At 40.0% G+C, this 27,143-nt stretch overlaps 1 protein-coding gene across 4 annotated transcripts in view; it reads right to left on the bottom strand.

Annotated features, from left to right (window-relative positions):
- The window catches only part of PPP2R2C (protein phosphatase 2 regulatory subunit Bgamma), a 267,835-nt gene that overhangs the window by 169,042 nt on the left and 71,650 nt on the right, over positions 1 to 27,143 (bottom strand). The window contains exons 1-2 of one of the 4 annotated variants that reach the window (XM_067556422.1): positions 18,525 to 18,775; positions 16,524 to 16,679 (exon numbers count right to left, since the gene is read on the bottom strand). The exons of 1 other annotated variant lie outside the window; for it this stretch is intronic. In XM_067556422.1, the coding sequence (XP_067412523.1) occupies positions 16,524 to 16,593 (70 nt within the window). In that variant the 5' untranslated portion in view covers positions 16,594 to 16,679; positions 18,525 to 18,775. Of the gene's footprint in view, positions 1 to 16,523; positions 16,684 to 18,524; positions 18,776 to 27,143 lie in introns of those variants that run through there. 2 more of the 4 variants (XM_067556421.1, XM_067556424.1) reach the window with 2 other exon arrangements.

Below are 27,143 nucleotides of genomic sequence, written 5' to 3' on the forward strand. Positions count from 1 at the left end.
TATGTAATCAATCCTTTCCTTAGTAAAAAAAACATGCATGTTTGGTTTGTTTTTAAACTGAAACAGCAACAGAAATATAGCAAAAATATGCTATGCTCTACAGAACGTATGTTCAAAGTTTTCAATGAGTGGATCGTTAATGGTCTAAAATCTGAACAAGTCAAATAAAATATGTAATATCCTCTATTATCCTCTGTTAATTATGTGCAAACTCACATTAGATACAACTGCACTGTCTTCAACTGAGGCTGAAATTGACCCACAGTACACAGCAAATCAGCTCAACAATGGCTCCCCATACAGAATTTCATCAGAACCACCCCAGACAACTTGATATGGGAGTTACACCTCTCCTTCTAGAGGCTAGTTCACAGGAAATGAATTTGCTACAAGTAGAGGAGTTACTCCTTTAGCTCAAAGGAACAAGGCTCCTGCATTTTAGCACTGGAGGTTACGGGTTCAGTCTTCAGTGGTGCCTGTTGATGGCAGCTGTTTGTGAGAAAGACCAGACACTGCTGGTCCTCACTAAAAAAGGCATGTAGCTAAACGCAATTCAACACCCTTTCAAACATTTTCAGAGACATGCATTACAGTTAGCTACAAGGATGTTGGTTTGCAGGTTTCTGAAGGGTTTCGATATAAATCCAAACACACAAAGCTTTCTAACTGAGTGAGGGTTGGTAGACTGCATAGCAAATCAACACAAACCCTAATAGCAAGGAAAGAAACAGATATGTCATTCAATTCTCCATCCACTCTGCACTCATCAGTTCCCTTGTTCCTTTCTGTCTCAGTTTCCTGCATTCCATTACTGACAGCTCACGTGTTTTCACCCTCATCCTGAACAACGAAGAATCTGCCTTGACTTCTGCTCGTTAATTGGTTACGTCTACATTTTTAATGATTAATACAGAATTGGTGCGTTTTCATAGTTGCCCTGTACACTGCTTTGCATTGAAGTGCAAATTAGTCAGGTGTCAGACTGCACAGAATGGTGTCAATTTGCAAATGGTGGCTGAGTGATGTTTTTCTGAATGCTTTGGAAAACATGTTAAAATGATAATCTATGTTGTTAGTGACTGTTCTAAAATTGGTTGCAATTTTTATATAGAAACAACAGAATTGAAGTCTGAATATGGCTAACCTTAGCAAAACTCCTCAGGTTATGTGTTTAAAACTTTTAAAAGTGCCCTATGTCCTACATGTTATCAGACTGTGGCTGTGCACGCATGAATGCACACAGATCAGTATGTGTACTTTGGAGTTTAGTGGCAAACTGTAGTTTTTTTAGCTACAGAAATCCAAAGAAAAGTTTGGAAAATTTTTTTACAATATTTCAGAAAGGAACATTTTAAACTGTCACCCATGAAATACTTATTTTACTAAAGAAAAATCACATACACCCAATTGTCCTCTGAAGAGTTATTGCACCATGGTGAAGAATGAATTCAATCATTAAAGTATGAAATTAAGGAATTTTAGTCCTGATATAAGGACAAATCTCAATGTAACCTGAACTATGGAGTCACTAATGGCATCTCTGTAATGGCATGCACAATTAAAAAGGTCATAGATGAGTTTTTAAACTAAGGGTTGGGGGGAGGAGGACACAGTTCAGACAGAGATATCCCTCAGGGAAGCATTTATTAAACGGATTCTCCACATTCTAAAAAGAAGAGGATAGAAGTTGATAAAGTACAGGTAGGAATTGAAGAGAAACAGCTGAACAAAAAAAAAAAAGTGTCCCATTCAACAACATCATATGAAGGCAGATAACTAAATATTGACAAATTTTATAAGTTCTTTTACACAAATGCCAAAAGTCTAAATGCTAAAATGGGTGAACCTGATTGCCCGGTACTAAATGAGAATATTGATATAACAGGCACCACAGAAACTTGGAGAAATGATGATAATCAATGGGACACAGTAATATCAGGGTACAAAATATATAGGAATGACAGAGAAGGTTAGGGGAGAGGGCTGATGCGGGAGTGGCACTATAAATGGAAGAAAGCATAGAGTCAAATACAGTAAAAATCTTAAATGAATCAAACTGCACTATAGAATTTCTACGGGTAGAAATTCCATGCTTGAATAACAACAGTATAGCAATAAGAATATACTACCAACCTGCTGATCAGAATGGTGATGGTGATTGTGAAATGCTTAGGGAGATTAGAGAGGCTACAAAACCAAAAAGCCCAATAATAATGGGGGATTTCAACTGTCCCCATATTGACTGGGTATAGGTGACCTCAGGATGCGATGCAGAGATAAAATTTCTAGACACCATTAATGACTACTTCTTGGAACAGCTACTCCTGGAACCCACAAGGGGAGAGGCAATTCTTGATTTAGTCCTAAGTGGTACACAGAATCTGGTTCAAGAGGTGTCTATAACCACTCAATAATAGCGATCATGACGTAATTAAATTTAATATAGTTGAAGTGGGGAAAAGAAACCCACCACGGTAGCATTAATACAAAAATCAGGAAGCTGGTTAAACAGAGATTAAAAGGAACCGTCACAAGAGTGAAATGCCTGCAGGCTGCCAGGAAGCTTTTTAAAGACACCATAATAGAGGCTCAAACTAAATGTATACCGCAAATAAAAATAAAAAAGAACAGTCAGAGGACCAAAAAAATGCCACCAAGGCTAAACAGAGTGAGAGAGACTTTTGGAGTGGTGGGAGTAGGAAGAATTATTTTAAAAATGGAAGTCAAGTACTTCTGAACAAAATAGAAAGGCACATACACTCCAGCCAGTCAAGTGTAAAAATATAATTGAGGAGGCCAAAAAGAATTTGAAGAACAACTAGCAAAAAGACACAAAAATTAACAGCAAAGTTATATTTAAATACATTAGAAGTAAGAAGACTGTCAAACAATCAGTGGGGCCATGGGGCAATCAAGGTGCTAAAGGAGCATTCAAGGGAGACATTGCCATTGTGTAAAAACTAAATGAATTCTTTATATCGACCTTCACTGCAGAGAATGTGAGGGAGATTCCCACACCAGAGCCATTCCTTCTATGTGACAAATCTGAGGAACTGTCCCAGATTGACGTGTCAATAGAGGAGGTTTTGGAACAAATTGATAAATTAAACAGTAATAAGTCACCAATATTTACCAAAGAGTTCTCAAGGAATTCAAATATGAAATTGCAAAACTGTGGTACGTAATCTATCACTTAAATCACCCTCTGTATGAGATGACTGGCAGATAGCTAACACAATGCCAATTTAAAAAAAAAGGCTCCAGAGGCAATCCCAGCAATAACGGGCCAGTCAGCCTAACTTCAGTACCAGGCAAATTGGTTGAAACTATAGTAAAGAACAGAACAGACTTATCAATCCCATAGATAAACACAATATGCTAGTGAAGAGTCAACACAGTTTTTGTAAAGGGAAATCATGCCTCACCAATCTATTAGAATTCTTTGTTTGGGTGTCAACAAACATGTGGACAAAGGTGATCCAGTGTACTTGGGCTTTCAGAAAGTCTCACCAAAGGCTCTTAAGCATGAAAGGTGTGGAGAAAGTGAGTAAGGAAATATTAACCTCTTTACATAACTACTGAACCAGGGGTCACTCAATGAAGTTAATAGGTAGCAGGTTTAAAGCAAACATAAGAAAGTTCTTCTTCACACAATGCAGTCATCTTGTGGAACTCACTGGCAGAGGACATTGTGAAGGGCAAAAATATAACTGGATTCAAAAAAGAATTAGATAATTTCATGGAAGACAAAGTCAATCAATGGTTATTAGCCAAGATGGTCAGGGACACAACCCCAGGATCTGAATGTCCCTAAGCCTCTGACTGCCAAAAGCTGGGACTGGATGATCACTTAATAATCGCCCTGTTCTGTTCATTCCCTCTGAAGCATCTGGCAGCAGCCACGGTCGGAAGACAGGCTACTGGGCTAACCGGACCATTGGTCTGATCCAGAATGCCCATTCTTATGTTCTTAAATTCATAGTTTGCTGTTTGCCTTTTGGAGCTGAATTGCTAATTCCCCCAATTTGCACAAATTTCTGTGTTTTCATTGGGCAAAAATTTGTTTTCTGCATATACAAATTTATACTCAATCAGAAATAAAAAAATCCCTGAGCAAACAAACTATTTTTCATGGTAGCTACTATTTTTGTTAGTATTTATGAATGAAGCAGAGGCATTAAAGTCTTTTGAAATCATTTCCGATTTTAACAATTATAACCATTAACTACACACACCCAGAATAACCACCTCAAATATACTCCCAGTAGTAGATGTAGCTCCTATTTCTTGAGCTCACACTCACAATAAGTGAATAAACCCTTAAAAAGAAGGTGTAGATGCAGAATTTTAGTATCACTGGGTGAGCGTGTGGCTTTTGATAACACCAGATGAAATGGTAACACTTCAAATGATGTGCTCAACAGTTCGCATTGTCAGACCATGATTGGCAATTGCGATTGACCAAAGGAGATAACAATTTTGCACCTGTGGGGGCAAGCCCCGCCAGGGTGAGCATGTACTCCCAAAAGAGGATAGGTCGGGGGTACTGCCACCTCTGCTAGGGTAGCACAGCTTTAAACTCCAGCCAAAGCTGGCGATGTTGTAGAAGCCACCCTCTGAATGTGCTGAATCAGCATTTCCTCTCAGCTGGACCCCATCTACTAAGTTGTGAGATAGGACTGCTGGCTCCAAGCTCCTGGAAGAGCAGGGATGGTGGCAAAGTGGGGATGCTGCTTTCCCCATAGGGTGGTTTACTTGCTATTGGGAGCTGTACCCTAGATTCAATAACAGAGTCAAAAGAAGCCCAATATTTAATGCAAGGAAAAAATAAATTGGGTCATAATTTGAAATGGGAGTAGAATATTAGAAGTCCTGATACAACGACCTCTTACTGTATTAACAGAATCTTGTGTTGCTTTCTGTAGCCTTAGTATGCTTAAAGACTAAGCCGCTGAGAACCATCACATGCAGTTGGCACATCTATGGGGTTAGCAAATGTAAAGTTGCTATGAAATACCTGCATTGAGGGGATTTGTCAATGTCATTAATAATATAATTTGTACTTGTCTACCACTTTTCACCCAGGGATCTCGGAGCACTTCACAAACTAAATTTCACAAAAGCCCTGTGTAGTAGGTAGCTATTAGACCCAATTTACTGATGGGTAAAGAGAGATACAGATTGTAAATCCAGGACACCCAGTATTTTAATGTGTGAAGTTGGATAGTTAAATCCACATTTACACAAGCTAACTTAGTGACCCGTTTTTCAAAGGGACTAGGGCTCCCTCCCTTTCCTCTATCTCCAACACAGGAGAGGACTAGAGTTGCGCGGCAACCATGGAAGCTTTATCATTTGTTCACTCATAGTAAAGACACATGCAGAAAAGGGAACTAAAAGAGACACTAATCTCCTCCACAGGAGGAAACCAGCCTGAGGAACTGTTTGGGGGAAGGAGTGTGTGTTTCAATTTGGTCTCCCACTCTAGCATAAAGGATCTGATATCCCCAACTACAATGGATAAGTAGAGGCCCTGTTATAGCAACAGAGGTGGGATAAGAGGGATCTGGTTCTTTCCTCAGGCATCTCTCCTCCTTTTGGGAGGATGTTCTACTCCACTTTCACAACAGCACCTCTTCCTTTCACAGGAGGCCTAAGCTTTTTTCCAGTGGTTTCCATGTTCATAAGGCTCAAGGCCCTACCTTATGTCTGCATAACAGACCACAGATGTCAGCTGCTCTCTCCAAGTCTAACAACTCAGGCAGTCCCTACAAGCTGGGCTTTTCTCCTGAGCCCAACAAAGGTACTCAGCCCCTTCTTGGCTCAGCCCAAGTTGGAGTATATAGACAGCCAGTCACACTCTCCCAGAGGTACTGAGAGTCATACAAGCAAAGCTTTATGTCACTATGCAACTCTGAATAGAGGCAGGAAGCAGATCTGTGGCTTAAGATGCCTTTCCTACATAGTTGCTTTTCCAATCTTAACCATGCTTCATTGATGACCATTTACAGAATGTCAAATTTGTGGCTCATGTTTTAACTTAGTCCTTCCCAAGGCAATATGAAGTTTTGCCTAATTACGGTCTGCAGGGTCAGTGGTACACAATATTCTTAATCCTGGAAATCATGCACTCGTCAGTGATTAAACAGAAATTGTAAATGCCTAACCCTGGTCTAGAAGACCCAGGTTTCATGCTTGTATTTTTGAAAATTGCAGCTTTTGGTGAATAAGATTATATTTCTTGCTCTGTTTTTATGGTTTGATCCTGACCAAAATACAGATCTCAGCAACACTGAATATCTTTTACTATCAGCTGCTGCAATTCATATAACCAGCTCTTCACTTCTGGGTAGGATGCACTCCAGTCATTTTTGCAAGATACATGATCATGTTTGGACATATAATTCAAAGGAGGATCAATTTCTTCATACATGAATTTTTGTTTTCAGGCACCTTAGAAATGTAAGGGAACGTGTAATTGCTTGACCTAAATGCTCTCCTCCCAGAGCAAAACCCACAGGAAAGGGCCACCACTATTCAGCCCATGCCGCTAAGTTCACCCAGCACAATTCCTTTTGGGCATGTGCAATTGGTCCATGCTGGGGAAAGAGGGCACAGCCTAAAAATCATGCAGAGTCTGAAATCCATAGGGAAATCTGGGTCCAATCTCTGCAGTTCCCAGGGCATCTCCACGGAGGTGGAAGGAAAAAAAAAAAAAAAAAAGTCAGCCCCTCCAGGCTGCTTCAAGGGCCTCTATACCTCTGACAGCCTGGCTCTGAGGACAGCTTGCTGTCACAGTCTCTTTCCTACTTCCCTGAGGGAACATCAACTGTCTCATGAATTTCCATCCTAAAATATAATCCATCAGTATTGAGGGAAGTGTGCTACATTAAGTAGATGCTCCACAGGTCCATCTCTACCCCAATCTCTCAACTCATGGAGCCCTCTCTGCACAGCCTCAACATGGATGGGCTTCCACAGGCTCCCAAAAAAGAAAGTGGTACATAATAGAGATGCTGTTCCCCATCTTTTGCTACATACCCTCCTGTTCTACTCTCATTTGCTCTACATCACACACTGGAGGACAGTATGTGGCAGGCATCTGAGCATTTTTCTATTATGTCACAACACACCACAATGTTATAGTCATAAATTCTCTTAAAACTCAGGAAAAGTTTAGTAGAGAGCTTTGAAAATGCCAACTTTTACAATAACCCAAATCCTTTGCTACTTAACAGGGCCTGAAGTCATGTTGACTAGATCATGATTTAAAAACAAAAATACTGCAGATAAAGAGGCCAGCTCATTGTCAGAGAGTTATTTCTTTATTTACTTGAAATACAGCATGCATTCAAATTCCTGGATTACTGGTTAACAATGAGGGATTCATTAGGAGAGAAAAGCAAATCAATAATTTTTAAAAAACTGAAACCTGACAAACTTTATTTTGAACTAGTACCCACTGCTGCACTCAGAAGGAACTGTGGCTGTCTATAATGCAATCAGCATAACTGTAGGATACTGTTAGTCTTGGGATTTGTGTAAATAGCGTCAGTATGCACAATCAAACAACTTTTAATGGCTATGTCACATGAGCAGCAAAAGCAACAGTACACTGAAGGAATTAAGACATCAGTTAAGTTCTATTCGGATTTGAGTTGAATTGTAACTAGAGGATATTAAAACAAACTGAAGTTTCAGGGCTTTGCTTTCTTTAGCATCCATGTTGATAATTAAAAGCCATGCAAATGTAGTACTAGATTAGAGACATAGATGTTTCTGTCTTACTGTTGCTACTAATAAATCTGTGGGTAGGAAAGAAAAGGCAGTTCAGATCCAAAACCTCTACTGTATAAATAATTTACAAAAACCACTGAACTGCATGACGTGTGTTGTGCTGAAGGATTTCATTAAGGAATCCAGTCCCTTGATGTACATTTTTATTAACTAAATTTGCTGTAGTTAAAGTAGCCAAAAATGGCATCTTATTATTTGCATCTAAGATCCAGAAAATAACCTGAGCAATAGTTTATCAGCAGAAACAACCCTGCCAAGCAGAAGTCTCTCGCTATTTTAACATATATCATAAGGTGGCTTGCCTGCTCTTCACTACTGTACAAGAATTATCCCAAATTAGGGTTGCGTAAACAGTACAGAGAAAACGTCCACTAGTTTAAAGATATTTAGAGTCACAGCATTTCCTAAGCACATTCAAATCCCCACAAAGTACAGGATTCTCGGTCAAGGAAGATACTAAACACAGCTGTAAGTTACAATGCACTTGAGCCAAAATATTTTCTTATTTAAAAAAAGAAGGCTCTGCAACAAACTCTGCTGTAATTTTCAGATTACCTTGATTTCAGATTTCAGTTGAATCACCTCCTGTACCATCCATTCCCTACCCAAAAACTCCTCTGATATCAATCAGTAAATAGCTCAGCTTAGAAAAAATTCTCTATTCAAATCTTTATAAAGTGGATGAATTAAGCAGAGGCAGAGAACTCAGGGATCCAGAAACCACTAATGATGCAGTAATGCAATGTAAGCAGTAATGATGGATTATCTTTTTATGACTGCTGTAAAGATACGATTCTTTTTCTACTATAAAATATTCAGTGTTATTTTATCTTGTTTCACATCTTAAGTTCATGTAAGCACCACATCTATTATATTCTAAATTCACCATTTAAGTATATAATATATTACTGAAATATATTAATGCTTAAGGTTCGTATGGAAAATAAAATATGATGCACATGCTGAATAAACTGCTCCTGCAGTGCACAGTGACAGCTGCTCTACTTGCACTGTGTTCTTTAGTTTTACATTATTCAGTGCTTTTGAACTGTCAGTTTCAATTAGAAGGAAATCTACAAAGCTTGCATAGATCAATATTTTATATATGCCTTTTATACATTTGATGTTGACCTCCTGAACTTTAGATTTCATAACAAATATTGTTTTAGGTATTATTTTAATTACTGAAACAAACAAAGGGTCTTTTTTGTCACTGAGACACCTGTTGGCAGTTCTGGCAACTGGAAATTTATATTTGTGCACCTGACTTCTTGCATTTTGGTAAGGTTCAGGATTGTGGAACTGGTGTAACTTGGTCATTCTAGTGTGTCATGTTCTTATGCTAGATAGTCTCTTACACAAATACTTCCCATAAAGAAAAATGCCTAGTTAAAATACTGTGTAGAGACTCTGAAGTGGTGAAAAAGATGACTAAACAAAGGAAAGGAACTAACAAGTTCATATTTATGTACATAACAGAACCACATTTTCTCCAGTGCTGGAGAATGTATAATGAATGTAAAAAAGTGGTGTAGCATTCCAATTTAGTAATACAATTTAAATCCCCTTTTCACAGGTGTAAATGAAAGCACAAGGTAGAAAGCACTGAAGAATCACCCACCCCCCTCCCTCCGGTCACCTCAGTATTTATATGTGGACACACTACTTTCTCCAGCCACCAGCTCCAAAGATATGTGAGTAAATCCAAGTCCTCAAACACTGCACAACACAGTGCATTTTGAAATGCTCTCGTTATGAATGCTAGCTGTTAAACTAAGTTCTTCATTAAACAGTCCATCTTTCAAGTAACCAACAGCGAATTCATGCTGAGATCTCTTGCTGATTCTGGTCTAGAGGAAAGGCAAGGGAACAAGAGTCAGAAACTCCCAATTTCCAACCCAGAGTCAGAAAATCTAGCCCTGGCTCTGTCGCCAATTAACGCTGTAGGCTTGGGCAGGCCACTGAACGTTGATAACACTTGTCTGTGCCTCACAGATGTGGTATGAAAATTATGTTAACAGAGCTCTTTGAATATGTAAACTCTACTGTATAAGCGACAAGTATTATACACAGCACTTCACTTTGGGCCAGGTCCTGCATCCAGTGCCCACATTCACCAAACCCCCTGTGAATAAGAATTACAGGACTGAGCCGACCAGTTGGATGGACTATAAACTTTGTCTACCAAAAATGTTTCAGGGCTATCCCAAAAATAGTCACTTGATCAGGATTTTGGATAAAAGACTGATTGGATCCACTGCACACAGTGCCATCCAAAAACATAACTGGGAGTTCTGGGATAAGGTAAGGTTGAACAGGATTCACCCCTATTCATTTCTGAAATGAGAGAAAACAGAACAGAAGTGATGAATGAGAATTAGTAAGAATATCCAGAGTTATAATACAAATCTCATTTAAAAAAATTAAGGCTTATTAACTCTCAATCATCAGAGCATAAAACAATCCTTAATCATTGGTGATTACAAGGAAACTTTCCTGGATACAGGTTATCCTATCCCTTGTACTTTCCTTTGATGCAACTGGTACCATTAGCCACTCTCAAAGGCAGGATAATGGACTAGATGGACCACAGGTTCTGATTTCAGTACAGCAATTCCTATACTCCTCTGGGTAGTAGGAGAGAGCCTGAAGCACTGGGCCTATGGTTCAGGCCTGAGGTCTTACGCTACTCGGCAAGGTCAGGCCCTGTCAAATCAGGCGCTTGCTTACAAATTCACTGTCCAGTACGTGAACTTGGCAAAAGCATGGCTAGTGTTGCTGAAACACAGCGCTCCTAAGAAGTTCTAGGTATAGGTTATTCATGTAAACACATTCCAGAAGGCTAATACAGGTACACCCCAACATAGAGTTATAGCATAAACATAATCCTTGAAGATGGGGCAGGAACACACTGACAAGGATAGGAGGACAGTATGACGGATGGAGAGGTTTTGTTTGAACCAGCAGGTATAAGGTGTAGGCTTGTAACTAACCACATCAGGAGTATAATACGTAACTTGTTTATATCAATGTATAAAAGAAAGATCAGAGGAGGGGCACCTTTGTCCAGCCCAGGGGCCAGCAGAAAGTCCTGCTGCTGATTGAGCTGAGTCCATTGCCACGAGCATAGATGTATTAATGTACCTGTAGAATTTATGGGGTGCAGTACTGTGCTTCGTCAGCAACAAACCTGGCTGAGTGCCATCACCACTGAACTGAGTGTGTGGTCTTTCTGGGTAGTATTATCTTGGACTGCTGATCCAGCTATCTGCAGAGTGGTATAGCGTATGGAGAGAGCAGCTACGCAAGCCAACTGACAACACACATATATGAGCAGAAGACGCTCTAGGAGGTCAACCCTTCCTCAAATAAGGAAGGTCTTTTATGTTAAGATACTTATTAATAACAAGCTTACATATAAATTCCTTCTTGGCAGATGAAGAGGGATATTTTCCTCCATAATAGATTAAACAGGAATAGATATGGATTACTTAAAGTACGGGGTAGACAAGACAGACATCCTGTTTTTTGTATGGCATGCTCTGATTCTCCTCTAAAAATATTTGTGAAGCCAGTGCAATGTTTCCAACTCGTACAATATTTTACATAAAATAGCATTTTCACTCAGTACAATAAATATTTGCTTTAAATGGTTATAAATATTATATTCTATACTTCATTACTAATCATTCACGTATTTCAGATACTGCATTTGAAGAGGTTACTACATGGTTACCGCTTTTTAATAAAAGCTAAACTACATGGAAACAAATTCTAGAAATTATCATTTGGCTATATAATTGGGGACATATTAAAGACCAGATTCTGCCCTCCGTTATATCCGTGCAGCTATGTTGACTTCAAATGGACCTATAGAGCCATAACTAAGGCTTTGTCTACACTACATAGATAAGTCAACCTATGTTCAGTTGACTTACAGCCGCCGCATCAATTAGTGCAGCAGCTGATGTCCACACGGCCCTCCTTGGGTCAGTGGTACGCATCTTCACCAGGAGCACTTCCATTAACCTAAGAGGAACAATGCAGGGAGTAGAGAGCCTGGTCTCTCAGCTCCCCTGGCATTCCCTGCTGGAAGCCCAGCTGCCCCACAGGCTCCCGGCGACCTGCCCCACTCCCTGTTCCCAGCTGAAGGAATCCAGTTCCCCACTGGGGGAAGCTGCCCAGGGCTTCTCCTCTCCCCACTCCCAAGAGGCTTAGCTCTGTAAGGGAATGGGGGGCAACTGGGCTCTAGCTGCCCGGCTTTCTTGTCAATTTCACCACTATACTGGAGCTGTGAAATTGCTAAGAATGACAGCCAACAGCCAATGTAAGGACCATAGTGTCTACACTGACACTGCATTGCTATAACTACACCGATATAAGCCCTACACCTCTCATTGAGGTGGTTTTATTATTTCAGCATAGCAGGGGAGTTACACAGATGGGAGGAGCATTTCAATTTGTACACTTCCACTATTTTGTCAACAAAAGCTGACTTTTATTGACAAAACTCTGTAGTGTAGACCAGCCCTAAGAAAAGAATGTGGCCCCATCTCTGCAAACAATGTCGTACAACCAACCTTTCCATGCAGACTATTTTTGCTAGGAACAGGAAAATGTGAAAGTGCCATTGTTGAATTAGGGGCACAAATAAACAAATGTGCAGACCACACCCTCCACTGTTAATTAGCCATTCCTGCTTTGTCCCAATTGAGAAAGGTGCTCACTCGTATGCCCTAACTTTAAGAATGTGAGTAGTCCCATTCACCTTACTGGTGACTATTGAGCAAGCTAACTTTAAGCAAATGAATAGTCTCAGTAAGGACTTATTATTTTCCTGTTCTTTCTTTTCTTCTCTGATTTATTCTAGACAGCACCATATCATATTCTCGTCTACTTCTCATTTCTGTGGGCCATTCCCTAATAGTTTATTATTACTTTTTATTATTTGTTTGACAGTTACACTTACAGGTCCCAGGCATGGTTGAGGTCCCATTTTAAGTACCTTCTATACCCCAAAGAGCTTCCAATCTAATTTATTCTCCGTCCATTCTTTCCATCCTGGTGTCTCTCCATTTCTTTACTTGAAAAACAGCATCTTCTTCCTTCCCTATTTTAGCCTGTGTCACAATGGCTTTAATATTCTATTCTTCATCTCCTTGTTCGTCCCACGTTAATCCGTCTCATTCTCCTTGCTTTCCTACTCTCTTTAACAATGTTCTATAGCTGTTGAAGTAGTATCTGATGTTTACAAGAGAATGTTCCCAGAAGCTGGAAAACGGTTCTCTGCTTCTGATGACATCCCTGTGGTTCCCACAGCTCCAGGAGTTAGGATATGAGAGCAGAAACAGTAGTGATAAAAGATAACCCAGCAGTGAAATTCATCTTTAGATTTTTTTTAAATATCTACACCTCTTTCACAATCAAAGTTTGCAACATACAATTTATGTTTCAACTGACATTTGAGTTTTTGTTGTTCTTTTAAACCCACTTAAACATAAAACATTGTTAAGCGCTAAAATGAGAAAATGGCTCAGATTAATACTGCTTGTACTTCCATTAACGTAAGCAACATAAGCAACAGCAGGATCAAGTTCAAACAAGACAGTTATACTAAAGCCTACTTCCCAGAAGAACCTCAACAAGCCAAACAAGAAGTTCTTAAAATACAAAAATGACCCAAGTTCTTAAAAAAGGAAGGTAAATCATAGTTAGCCCAGAGAACCACAGTGTAATTAAATGATGTACAAACAATGCTGCTTGGAAGAGCTACCTTGGCATTAAAGGTGGCAAAAGTATAGGCCAAATCCTGTGTGATTTACTCATGCAATTAATACCACTGAATTCAACTGGTCCACTAGCATAAACAGAACGAACCAGATTTGGCGCAGTTTTCACATACGGTATGAATTTGGATGTCACTTGGTCATTTAGCTTTATATCAGTACTGTTATCCATGCACTGAAGTGGGGAGAAAAGTGAAACTATGCCATAATTAATTTCTGGTGTTCTCTTAATTGTTGTCGATTTATTTTCCCCAAGGAGAAAAGAGGGAAAAGTGGATAAAAAGGTCAGAAATGTCTCCTTTCTGGAAATGGATTTAGTTCACTGTATGGGGTAGTAGGCATAGAAGTGAAGACTGAGGGAGTCTCTTACAGCAGTTTTAAATGTCTGCGTACAGGAGAAAAAATACTAAATTACACGTGGACTCTGAAATATACTAAAACAATGGGTAATTTTTTAAAATGTTCTAAATAAAAAGCAAGACATGTTTATTTTAAATCAAAACCTCTGCTTTGATCTACTTTTGTGGCAGAGAGGGGTGGGTAACAGGAACTTTGTATTTACATCCTATAGTAAAGAAAACCCAAGAGTTCTTTTATGCCAAAAAAAAAAAAAAAATTGTTTGCCAAAATATAATCAGTGCAAATTCTATTTCTTTGCCTGAATGTTCTGTGTTAATTAAATATGCATAGTACTGAAGTGTGATAGGATAATGTGTGATGATTGCTGTTCCCCTGGGATTTCTACTAAAAGAGAGATGTTATTTTAGGAGGCTATTTCAATTACCAAAATCTTTGAATAAAGAAACACTTCTTAACACCCCTGTATATATTATAACAAAGTTACATTAGTGAGAGATTAGAATTACTGGTGGTTCTATTTATGGGACTTTAAAACTGAAGGTATCCCCAAGAGCATGGCGGATTTCAGAGAAGAAAGGTTCATTCCTTACTTCCTGCTATTGATCAATGTGGTCTTTTAAATATGTTGGGTGATCTCTGAGGTGCGAAGTTTATGAGATAATGGAGGCAAGGAGAAGAGTTCTCTGTCATTTTTTCCCAATTCAGCCTTTTTCCCTAAGATGTGTTACACTAAATAGAGCTGCTGAAGCAACACTTCCCTACATAAGATTTCCTCTGCTCCACCACTCCTCATGTTCCGTCAGCAAAATATGTCATCAAGATTACTGGTCATAAAAAGACAATATAGCTAAAGCTGACATTCCTGTTCTAGGTTTGTTCAGATCTGATTCAGGCAGGTCAGTCCATATGTAACAATCTTGGAAGAGCATTACTACCTTATCCTCTGAATATCAACTGAAGCTAAAACATGAGCCACTGCCAATACATGAGTCAGCAGTGTTCATAGCAATGCTGTCTAAATATAACAAAAAAAAAATCACAAATTGCAACATGCCAAATATTTTATAAAACATGATTTACAAAAGACAAAGGGATTGTTTCCCTAAAGTTATAAAAACTATTGAACATATCCCTGTTTTCTTACAGTCTTCATTCCAACAGAGACCCACAAGTGCACCAAACATGCATTAAAACCACAACATGTAATTCACTGCAGCAGTCATGCAGCACATCTTTGTAACTATGCTATAAATTTGAGAAAGTTTCGTCAAATGTTATTTTAAGTAATCACACCTCAAGAGTAAAAAAGTAAACATAAAGCACCTTATAAACAACAAAACATGATCCAAACAACAAGGAAGAATGCAAGAAAACATTAATCAAAAAGCAAGAAATACCCTAGAGGCATGATTACCAAATGATTACACTGGCCAATGGTACTGCTTGGAGAGAACAAGCATAGCGTCTGTTATTTCTCTTTGAAATTCTGCTTTATATTCCTAGTGCAGATAAATAATCCTGCTGCGCTTTGCATCCTGAAAAAAATGCAAATCACAAATAATCAAGCAGTCTCAGCTGATCAAATTTCAGGATGCAAGCATGGCAATATTAGATGACTAAACACTGGTCGAATGACGACAACCTGGAGATTCAGTCTCGAGTAGTACTGATTGAACATAATGTTAAATATGCTCCTATTACATAAGACTACACTTAAAATACTGCTGTTATTGCTGCAAAATGCTGTTAAAACTATACATACAAATACATACTTAGTAAGTATGCTGCAAATAGGCATACATTTCCTCTGCTCAATCAATCAATGGCATGATGGCCTATTTTTACAACCAACTTTTCAGCAATGAAACATGAAGCAGTACAGTACCATGATCCAAGATATTTACCTGGCTGGAAGGTAAATTGGCTCTCAGTGTAGAATATCTGTCACCTGCAGGATCATCTTCTTTTATGTAACAAGTCACCAGACATTGAAAGACAAACTGCAGTTCTCTCTTTTCCTTTAATCCCTTGCCTGTACATAGAGGCTGGGAGGAAGTCACTAGTACTCTAAAGATTATGTATCCATATTGCTGCTAGATTTATACTATTCTCAAGGAAACAACCAACCCAGCAATTTCTGTGACGTTCTGACTGAAATTGTCATAATTAGAGTTCACAATCTTCAATAAGCACCAACACACAGTTAACATTACAGATTATTTTCTCTTAGTTTCAAGCTACCAAGTCTTATCTTTTTTTTTTTTTTTTTTTTTTTTGAACAATCACTTGTCTCTGATCTTTTGCAGTGCATCTTCTAGCCATGCAATGCTAGGTGCTGCATACCTCACTAGCGCAGACTGATCATAATGTAACACCCTCTCTAACCCAGGTAGTCCAGTATATTGTGGTAGAATGACAGAATACCTTTGGGTTTAGTAAATCCAAACTGATGCTGCACCATCTAACACTACACAGGAGAATTGTTTAAAACACAGATCCAAACATGGCAGTGCATTCTTTGCTTAGAAAGCATGGGTAGTCAAGAGCAAAAGAAGAAAATAATGACAACATTTATGTTACCTTCAGTCACATAGTTGTGGTCTCGAAGAAAGCTGTGGTTAATTTTTCGTGTGTCCGTGTCCTCGCCCATTTACAGCAGGATTACTCAGCATGCCTATCCGCAGTGGACTGATAGAATCAGCAGAGGTCGTCACAAGAGCACCATCCATGCTGCCACTGCCTAGCAGAGGCGGAGAACAGACTGAGCTACTGAGCACAACATAATGAGAGCTAGGGATGCAGCACAGATTTGAGGGGGTGAAGTAAGTAAGTAATAACAGCAGCACCACCACCGAAAAAAGAAACAGGGACAAAAGCTCCAATAAATTAAGAATGCAACAAAACAGGAGGGGGTCTGTGTGGAGAAACTACAGGCACTTCTCCTGCAGTTAAAGAATAACCCAGTTCTTTAGTCAGGTATTCCTTAAACAAGCTCCCATGCAGAGTCTGCTCCAAGTGCTTGCTGCTGTGGAATCTTGCCGGATGCTAAGAAAGTGGTAATCAGCGTACTGCAGCAAAAGCTGCCTGGCGAAGCTCTGTGATTGCTGTTGCTGCTACTGCTGTCATATGCCTATGCTGCATCAGAGCAGGCCCCTCCCAGTCAGCCTCTCACTACCCAACCACACAACATCTGCATGTAGTAAAGTGAAAAATGAGACTGCAGGTAATTATTTTAGCTCTTCTGTGTGAGATAGGCAATGAAAAATTTAAACTGGGGGAAGGGAACTTTAAGGCTGCTTAAATGGGTTTGCATTGACACACGGTGCACACGAACATGAAGGTACAATTTGGCACAGGTCAATGCCATCCCATAATCAGCAAAAGCAACAATCATTCAATGTCAGTTACATAAACATCAGTGAAACTGCCAAAAAGCTGCCAATGAAAAACTGATTGTCAAAGATTAGGAAATCTAAGGAAAATACAAGATGCAATAAACCCAATTCGGAGTTTACTTGCCATAGTTCTAGACTAAAAGGCAAATTATAATGCATGAAAGAATAAAAAGCAAGAACAGAAAAGAAAACAATCTCAGGTTTCTTAGCAACTTGACAGTACAGGTAGGGGGAGGTGAATACAGGCAATCCCTGCAGATTACACATGTGGAGAGAGTTCCTTAATGCTGCTGAGTTCCAGAGGGGTAGCCGAGTTCGTCTGTATACAGCAAAAACAACTTGAGTTCTGTAGCACTTTAAAGACTAACAATTTTAATTTCAATAGGCATAAGCTTAAAATTGTTAGTCTTTAAAGTGCTACAGAACTCAAGTTGTTTTTTTAATGCTGCTGTTTTCACTCACTGTATTTTCCCCCCACCCTAAGAAAGGAATGCCGAGAATGAGTTTCTTCATAAGAAAGAGAAGGGTCACTGAAATACTGATTCACCATGTAAAGCCCTTTAGGGAAGTGCAGTTATGGAGGTTCACATTACTAAACTCTTTCAGTTGAACATACACCAGCCATATTTCTCAAACTTTTGGGCAATCTTATCAGTTCACAGACCTAGACATTAAAGGTACTACCTAGCTGTTTGTTTTAAAAGACTAGTATTTGAAGCAATGCAGCACCTCTGTGGTTTGAAATATACTGATCTAGAAAAAAGACAAATGACAGTGCACCATGGTTCACTGTTAGTGTAGGAAGAAGAAGGAGGAAGTACCAGTCACAAAAGCCTCAAGTACAATTAAGGAAGGATAATCTTGCAGTTTAGCTACTGGACTTAAAACAAAATAAATTTGAGCTCAGTTCCCAGAACTGCCACAGACTTCTTGTTTGACCTTGGGCAAATCACGGTAAGGTCTCTGCATCTCAGCTCTTCTTTCGTAATTAATAGGTTGGTTGTTCAGGATAAATTCATTAATAGTCTGTGAGGGCCTCTGACACCACTGTGATGCTGCCATATAAGTAAGCACAAAGATTAGTGCTATATAAGCCACTGTTTGGAATCAATAGGATAGACAATATTAATCATAGGGTTTTAAAGATTTCAGCACTGAGTAAATGAAATGGAGACAGATACTTCACCTTATCATTGATCAAACACGTGCAGCAGAACCTCAGATTGTAATCTGCATCGCAGAGCAAACATTGTACATTCAAATTTCAGTAGAGCCCTGCAAATCCATGGATATCTGCTTTATATCCATAGACCATTTCTTGCTGATCACAGTGGGATAGTCACAGAGGTCGGGACCTTTGTGACTGCTGGAGCAGCTGCCAGCCAGGGGTGCAGCAAACAACTGATCTCAGGCTGCTGGCAGGGCTCAACAGTTCATTAGCTGTTAGGCAGGAGGGTGGGGCTGATCATGTTAGATGTGGGGACTCATCAGCTGTTAGGCTGGGGCAGAGCTCAACAGCTGGTTAGCTGTTGTGGGAAGCTCATCAGCTGTTTGGGGTGGCAAGAACTCAGCTGATGTGGGGATGCCGGTAAATCTAAAAGAAGGAGGGAGGATTGCAGGTTGGGTAAGAATTTATTCCTTCAGATGTGGATCCAAATATTTGTATCTGCGCAGGGCTCTAAATTTCAGGCAGAAGAACAGTGCTTCAACTCGATTGGGAGATACTTACTGCCCGTGTTTTAAAGTTACCACCAATGGCTGTATGGACTTGTCATCTTTAGACTACCTCTGCATGCCTGGGTATGGTGTTGCAGGGCTTCTTCTGGTCCAGTGCCCCCCATAGTCATTCTGGTGCCACAAGAGTGTCACTATGCTTGGCCTAGCCTTCCAACCAGATCATTGCTCAGTCCATTCCCCTTCTGGGGTTAACAGAAAAGTCCAGAAATAGGAAACTCAAAATCTAATGTCTTGCAAGTCCATCACCTGGCCTCTATCTGGCACTTGCTGTTCTTGGCTTTTTACTCGACACTCACATTTCTCCTTTTGGCCTCGGGAAGAAGTAGTGAAACCCACACTTACCCTCTCCTCTGGTGCTAGCCCAGGGACGCTGTTTAGGCAGCTAAGGACCTTTCTTTCAGTTTCTCCACCATTTACCCTGCGCTGCTCCGACCTTTACCTCCCTCATCAGCACCTCCACAAGATCTAGACTCTGGTGCCCGCACTTTGACTTTGCAGCTCCTCACAGCTTTTCCTGAGACCAACTACAGAAGTGTTTTCTAAAAGCCAGTCTCAGCTCTTCCCTGTGACAGCAGGATCATACAGTTAGCAGCTCTCTGCCTGTTGCCTTAAGACAGTCAGTATCTCTCTCCTATAAACAGCAGGTTCCCCTCAGCCCTCTCTCTTTGGTACTGAGCTTGTATCTCAGGCCTCTTGTCTTAGCTTAGTCAGTTGAAAGGCTTTTGACAGCTCCCTTCAGCTGAACACTATCTAATTAGTTTTCAATCTGGAGGGCTCAGCAGGCCTGCCTTGCCCTGTCAGTGTCCTACTATGAGGCAGAAGGCAGCTTTTATACTGATCCCGTTCTCCCAATTCTTTCCCAGTCGATTTGGTCAGAGGGGATGCGGCTAGAATTCTGCCAGCGAGCAATTCAAATGTGGCCCGCCGGTGGAATTCAGTTTTACACCCCTGATAAAGATCCTGGGTGCACACCCTAATGGAAATGGCCTAGGTGCACACCCTAATGAAATGTGCTGCACACGCCTATGATCAGGCCTTTAAAGGTACAGTCTCCAGACTCCTTCCCAATCATCATTCATTCTCAGGATCCTTAGGTCACTATATGTATCTATTGGACACTACCAAATCCTTAAAAGGGTCAAGCCAGCTGGAGAGGGTGGACTGACCACTAGGCACCACTGCCCTCGATGGCAGACTATCCCGTCACAAGACTATTTTTCCTGTATTTATCACACATATTGATCCTCAAAGTGCGATCATTCCAGCAATGCTAGTTCTGCAATTAAAACCTCAATTAAAACCGTGACATTAACTAAAACACTGACTTCTGAAATGGCATTTTGAGGCACAATATCACACGTGATGCAGGCAGCACTGCCATCTTTCAAAGAAAAAACAATTCTAATCTAGCTTCCATATATTCTAATAATGACCTTGAACTGCAAAAATGCACACAAATAAAATATAGACCTTTCAGTTTGCCCCAGAAAAGGGTCGCCTTGAGTTAAAGCTCTGGACTGGGACTCAAGAGATCTGAGAGTCTCCTACTATGTTCCCGTACGGTGCCTAGCACCTCAGCAAAGGAAAGATAGTCCAGAAATTAGAGTACTAGCTCAGGATTTGAGAAATGAGTTTGATTCCCTTCTCGGCTAGACTCCCTGTTTCACCCTGGGAAACTCACTTGGTCTCGCTGAGCCTCAGTTATCCATCCATAAAATGGAAATAATAGTACTTTCCTACCACCCCACCCCCCATAAAAGAGAGATCAGACACTACAGTAAAGGGGGCCATACAACTTTCTAAGATAGAACATAGCCTCCCTGATCTCTACTGCAACCTCTCTTATTCTAATACAAGTGATAACAAGGACATTCTAATCCCTCTAATACTGTCTCCTACTGTCACTAGAGTCAATTCACTTGATCTTTCTTCCTTTATTTCTTACCTGTAAATTATAGTGCTGCTTTCTACCTAACTCCCACAGGTGTGGTGTTATAAAGAATAAAAAACTAAGACTCTTTAAAGATGACAAGCACAATTAGTATGAAGTATATCATCAAATTTCAGTATATAGATCCAGTTGCAATTTTGAATTTTCTATATTTGTAGGAAGCTAGAATATCATAAATATTGATGGCCATATTAGCTACAGTTCATAGAGTACTGTCAGATCCTATAAATATAAACACAATGGAAATTATACCTAGCATTCCATTAAAATAAGAAAGTAGACTCTGTAACTAATGACATTTGTTTTACATAAAATGTTCCTAATCAATCTGAGGGAACTGAAATATGTCCCCCACCTTAGTTTACTTTCATTGGTGCCAGTCTTTCACTTTGTGAGCTTATGTCCATCCCATTGCTTTTATGGCACGATAAGAAATTTTTAAATGGACATTCAAGGTTATCCTTCAATTATTCAAACTCCCACAGTTAGACTAAGGGCTTGTCTTCACTTACCTCCAAGACCAGTCAACTGGAGTTACGCAAGCTACACAAAAAACTTACGTAACTCCCGTCGACTTCTCTGCTTCTCTTCTGCGCACTGTCTTCACTGCACTGCGCCGATGGGAACAGCGTTCCCGTCGACAAAGTGCTACGCTACTTGAGGAGGTGGTCTTAATATGTCGATTTCTGGATCGAATGAGCAGGTCTTCACTGACCGCTCAGTCATTCCAGAGAAGTCTATCTGACGGCGGCAAATTTGCCGCTGTCAGTGAAGACATAGCCTAACTTAAAACAAGAAGACCTTCCCACTTCCATCTTTAGACACTTGGGTCTAAATTCTGGCACATGGAAGTCAATGAGATGTTAGTCACTGACTTTTATGGGGCTAAAACTTTACACAGCCTAGATATAAAATTCATACAATTTCCTGTTTATCCAGTTAATCAGGAGCAAACAAAGCATTGCTCAAAATAGAGGCCTGTTGGTACCACAGAGGTGCCATGAGTGAGCTCCTTTAAACAACACAGTTAAAGAGGAACATTAATAAAGAATTTATATCCACTATGCCCATGAAAATACAGGAAACAGATATGGAAAACTAGCTAAAATTATTTTTGAAATGTGAAAAATAGTCATAAAAACAAGATAAAAATTCTTATAAAAAAGCTTACAGGCCATTCTCTTCACAACTCCCTCCAGTCTTCTGTAACTCATGTGGTCATTGCTTCTACAGCCTATTAAATTTCCACGTTAGTATATCATAGTGGGTTCCTGCCCTTATGCATCAAAAGTTAAATTAAAGGTCTTCTCATTCTTCTGAGAGTTTTGACTGTAAGCTACATTTAAAACTGCTCTGGTCTTGAGATAACTTATTTCTCTCCTCACTGTTGGAATTTGCATGGTGTGCAAGCCACATCCTGAGGCATTGTATCTTGGTCAGTTAAAGCTTAACCCCATTTCTCACAGTTTTTAGTTACCAGATCCTTCTAATCCCACAAACTTGAGTACTCCCATTGACTTTGTGAGTCCATACATGTGAGGAAACTGAACAGGATTTAGCCCTAAATTTGTAGTCCCTGTCAAATGTGTGATACAACAGAAGTTTGCTGCTAAACAGCTGAATAATTTAAAATGGGACAAAATCCCATTGATAATCTGTATCATTTGAACTGGTCATAAGATATGTGACAAACAAACAATTTCTGGTGGGCAGGCACAAATAAAAAAAGATATGCATATTATTTGTATTACTGTAACGCAGGCGTCAGCAACCTTTGGCACGCGAGATGATTTTGAGTGGCACTCACCTTGCCATTGGCACCAGGGTTGTTTATAATTTTTGGTGGTGCCGGGAGCAGCTCCTAGCCAGGGCGCCGGGGGCCCACGGCATGTGGGAGAAGGGCAGGGCCAGAAGGGGTGACCGGCTGCCGCGCAGTGCTGCTTGGGGCCGGGAGCGACTCCTGACCAGAGCATTGGGCCCACGTCCCGTGGGCGGGGGTAGGGCCGGGAGGGGGAAGTGGCCACCACAGTGCTGCTTGGGGCCAGGAGCAGCTCCTGGCCAGGGTGCTGGGTCCACGTCACGTGGGAGGGGGTGGAGTCAGGAGGGGGGGAGCAGTCACTGTGTGGCCCTGCCTGGGGCTGGAAATGGCTCCTGGCCAGGGCGCTGGGCCACGTCATATGGAAGAGGGATGGGGATGGGAAGGGGCAGGCCAGGAGGGGAGACCTTATAAATGTTAACATGTATTACTGGCACACAAAACTCTAAATTAGATTGAATGAATAAAGATTTGGCACGCCATTTCTGAAAGGTTGCCGACCCCTGCCGTAGCACCTTGCATGAACTTTTTCAACAAGTCCTAGTCATGCCTTTGTGCTAGGCACTGTACAAACATAGCACAAAAAGATGGTCCCTGCTCCAAAGAGCCTACAATCTAAAAAAAGAGACAATAGATACAGACAGGGAGTAAAAGGAAACAATGAGACAATATTGGTCAGTATGATAGGTAGTCATCTCAGCATACCAACAGCCTGTTGTCAAGTTTTTTGTGACATCAAGGCAAAGGAGAGTTTTAAGGAGGCTTTTGAAGGAGTATACTGAGGTAACATTATGGATGTTTACGAGGAGCTCCTCCCAAACCTGAGAGATGACATAGGAGAAAGCATGAAGGTGCTTGTTCGAAAATACAGCAAATAGGTGATGGATGATGGTGTCATCATACAACTAGAATCAGCAATCAGCATCTTGATAGGGAATGATAGATAATAAGTAGGATGGGGATAGGATATGAAGGGCCTTGAAAGCGAAGGCAGGTGACTTATGTTTCATGCAGTAGATTCATTCACAGATTCTAAGGCAAGAAGGAACTATTGTAACTAGTCTGACATCCTGAATAAACAGAGGCCATAGAAATTCCCCAAAACAATTCTTGTTTGAACTAGAGCCCATCTATTAGAAAAACATCCAGCCTTGATTTAGATATTGCCAGTGATGGAGAATCCACCATAATCCTTGGTAAATTGTTCCAGTGTTTTATTTACCCTCACTGTTAAAAATATATACCTTCTTTCCAGGCTGAATTTTTCTAGCTTCAACTTCCAACCACTGGATCTTGTTGGATGGAATGGGATCAGAGAAGGAGAACAAAGGAGAAACCTCTGCAACTGTGACAGGGGAGAAGGAGAGAGTTGTTGGAAGAGAAAGAAAGGTGAGTGAGTGGAGGCAGAAGGTCATGTCATACTTTGTCAATTTTCTCTTGGAAGAAATCACTGAGATCCTGTGCAGAGAAAGGCAGGAGATGGGGAGAGTTGAGGAGTAAGTCATACATGTTGAAAAGACAGCTGGGAGTAAGACTATAGGATTCAATTAAGCTGCAGAAGTAGAGTTGTTTAGCTAGGAAGATGACGGAACTGAAGAAGGGGAGAATTAATTTGTAGTGCTGAAAATCAGCCTGATCATGGGATTTCCACCAGAGATGCCCTGCAACATGAGAGCAGGAGTGAAGGAAGCAAAGGTTGGGAGTGAGCTGAGAGAGACAGAGACAGACAAAAGACATGGCTGTACCCTTCTTGTAGATATTTTCTCCCTAATGGGCTATGGTTTACTGAGAGCCATATATTACTACAATGCCACATACATAGAAGTCCCATTAAAGTGAACAGGAGTTTTGTTAGAAACTGATGTCAGGATATGGCCCTGAAAGATTTGAACTCCAAACATTTGAAATAGTGCATCATCTGTTCCCCAAGTCCCATTGCACTAGATGACTCCAAATTTCCCAATCTAATCATCGTTAGAGCAATTAAACTTTGATATCAGGCAAAGGAAAGAGCATCTGGATCCTAAATATCCTCTTTGGGCTGACAATCTTTTCACATACAAATCATTTCTTCTACTTGAACACATTAGTTCAATTTACAGGACAGTCATAAATTTCCCTTCAAATTTTCAAAGTTCAATGGTATTTACCCACACATCTGTTCATCAACGTTGAGAAGAATAAGCAGTGCAAAGCAACTTGTTGAATAAAAATATTTAGCTGGAAGCTCTTCAAATGATAACAAAAGTAGAATATTTCTAAAAATCTTAATTCATCAAATATTTATCCATCCCTCTAGGATTTTATACTGTGCTCATCACAGTAACCCTTTACCAATATTCTAAACAACTGTAAAATGCATCAGGGTCAATGCACATTTTTTCTTCATAATTTGTAACAAAGTAGGACAAAATATACAATTAGAGCCACAGTTACAAAAGCACAGTAAAAATATTTATACTTATCCCAGATTTAATGGGGATATATAAAATTCAGATGCTCTTTCCTTTTATCCACATCGAGCTTATGTAGTAGGATGCAAATTCCTTACCAAAAATCTCCCCCAATTTGGCCAATAGCTAATTATTCAGACTTCTTTTTATGTCCTGAATCATTTCATATAAATGATGTTGTACTGTACAGTCATATATGGACCTCTTCAGATCTTCTGGAGTTTAGTGACTGCATCTCTGATTTAAATGAGTAAAGCAGCAGGAAATTATACTGTGAGAAACGGATACTGCCCAGCTTTGCCTCCAGACTCACTCAACTTTTTGTAGCAGGGACTTTTTCAGGGTTCAGGGTCTTTCTGTGGAAATCCCTATGTTCACTTTTCTCCTATAATTGAATTTATCTTAAAGGTAATTAAAACAAGAGTGACAATAAATGCTTCTCTCTTGTATCACTTTTTCTGAAGTCCTCTGCACATGGCAGTAGATGCTTTGTATCTGGGAGAAAAATTGACCTAATAGTTTTGCTACTATGATGGGCATGTCACAAGAGTTTTTATTATAAACTAAGAATAACACAAACGCCCACATACTTGCAAATGGTTCTTTATTTTCTTGTGCAGTGGCCTTTGGCGTGCAGATATTGGTGGTAAAAATTATAGCCATACTTATAATATTCAGTACTGCCATGCAATTTCTCCTTTTTTCCTTAATAGCTTAGCCTTAAAAGAAAAACAAGTAATGACTGCCAAAAATGTGTCCAAGTATAAATGACAGGGGGAGCATAAAAAGAGGTCAGCAATGAGAAAAAAGTTGACTATGATCCTGAAATGGAGAAAAGAATAATTTTTGTGTCAGTGTTATGTCTCCATGGCTGTTCTAATTAGCAACTGCAAGCTCCAAACCTTTTCATGCTTCATTATACATCCTGCTTTGCATTTTTCATTCAATTGGATTATCAGGAATGTCTAAAATAAAATACATTGCTATATAGTCCAACAAGCTGGGGAAACTTAACAAGTACACTTGGGAAGCCTCGCAGAAAAATTGAAGATATTCTCTTCATGCTATCAACATGGCTTCAACCTTAAAATAAATCCTGTCAACAAATTACTGATCATATTTACATTAATGACAAGTAGAAAATCATGATCATTTATACTTAGCCCAGATACTCCAGAGAAAGACATGGTAACAGAACTAATTCCGCTCAGCTTCAGAAAGCAATAATTAAACTTTATCAAGTAATTTAGATTGGGGAAAAAAATTCCTCAGCATACTTACTATATTTTTTCCACTGAACGTTTCATAAGGATTCTTAGAACACTGTATTGTACAATGGTTGTATCTTCACCCTACCTCTGCTGTTCAAATTCCACTGCTAGTGCCAACCCAGCAATATAACAGTAGTGGAACACAAGGGATCAGAGTTCAAACCCTAAACCCAATTTTTGCTCCCTTGACTAGCAGGAGTATGAAGAGAACATGCTCAGCATCAAAAGAGGGAACACCACATATTTACAAGTAAGCCCAACTGGGCAATTCTCAGAACTGTTGGGGATCATACCAAAGCCAGACCCATATCCAGCCTTTAGCTGGAGAGATGCAATGCAAAGCTTTTGAAGCCGATGAGAAAAAATAATGGAGAAAAACTGATGGAGCCAGTAAAACACCTAGTGCAAGGAGACCCTGATCTAAGTTGGGGCCTCTGCATCCTACTGAAATATAAATAAATAACAATGGTAATACTAATAATTGCAACAATAATAAGCAAAGGTAGATATGAAAAATAAGGAGCCAGCTGTTGAGGCATGCCCCCGTGAGACAACTATCTCTCCCCACTCTTTCTAC

Source organism: Emydura macquarii, unplaced genomic scaffold (genome assembly GCF_026122565.2).
Source record: "Emydura macquarii macquarii isolate MOO-44397 ecotype Brisbane River unplaced genomic scaffold, CSIRO-AGI_Emac_v2 contig_1768, whole genome shotgun sequence".
NCBI classification, from domain to species: Eukaryota; Metazoa; Chordata; order Testudines; family Chelidae; genus Emydura; species Emydura macquarii.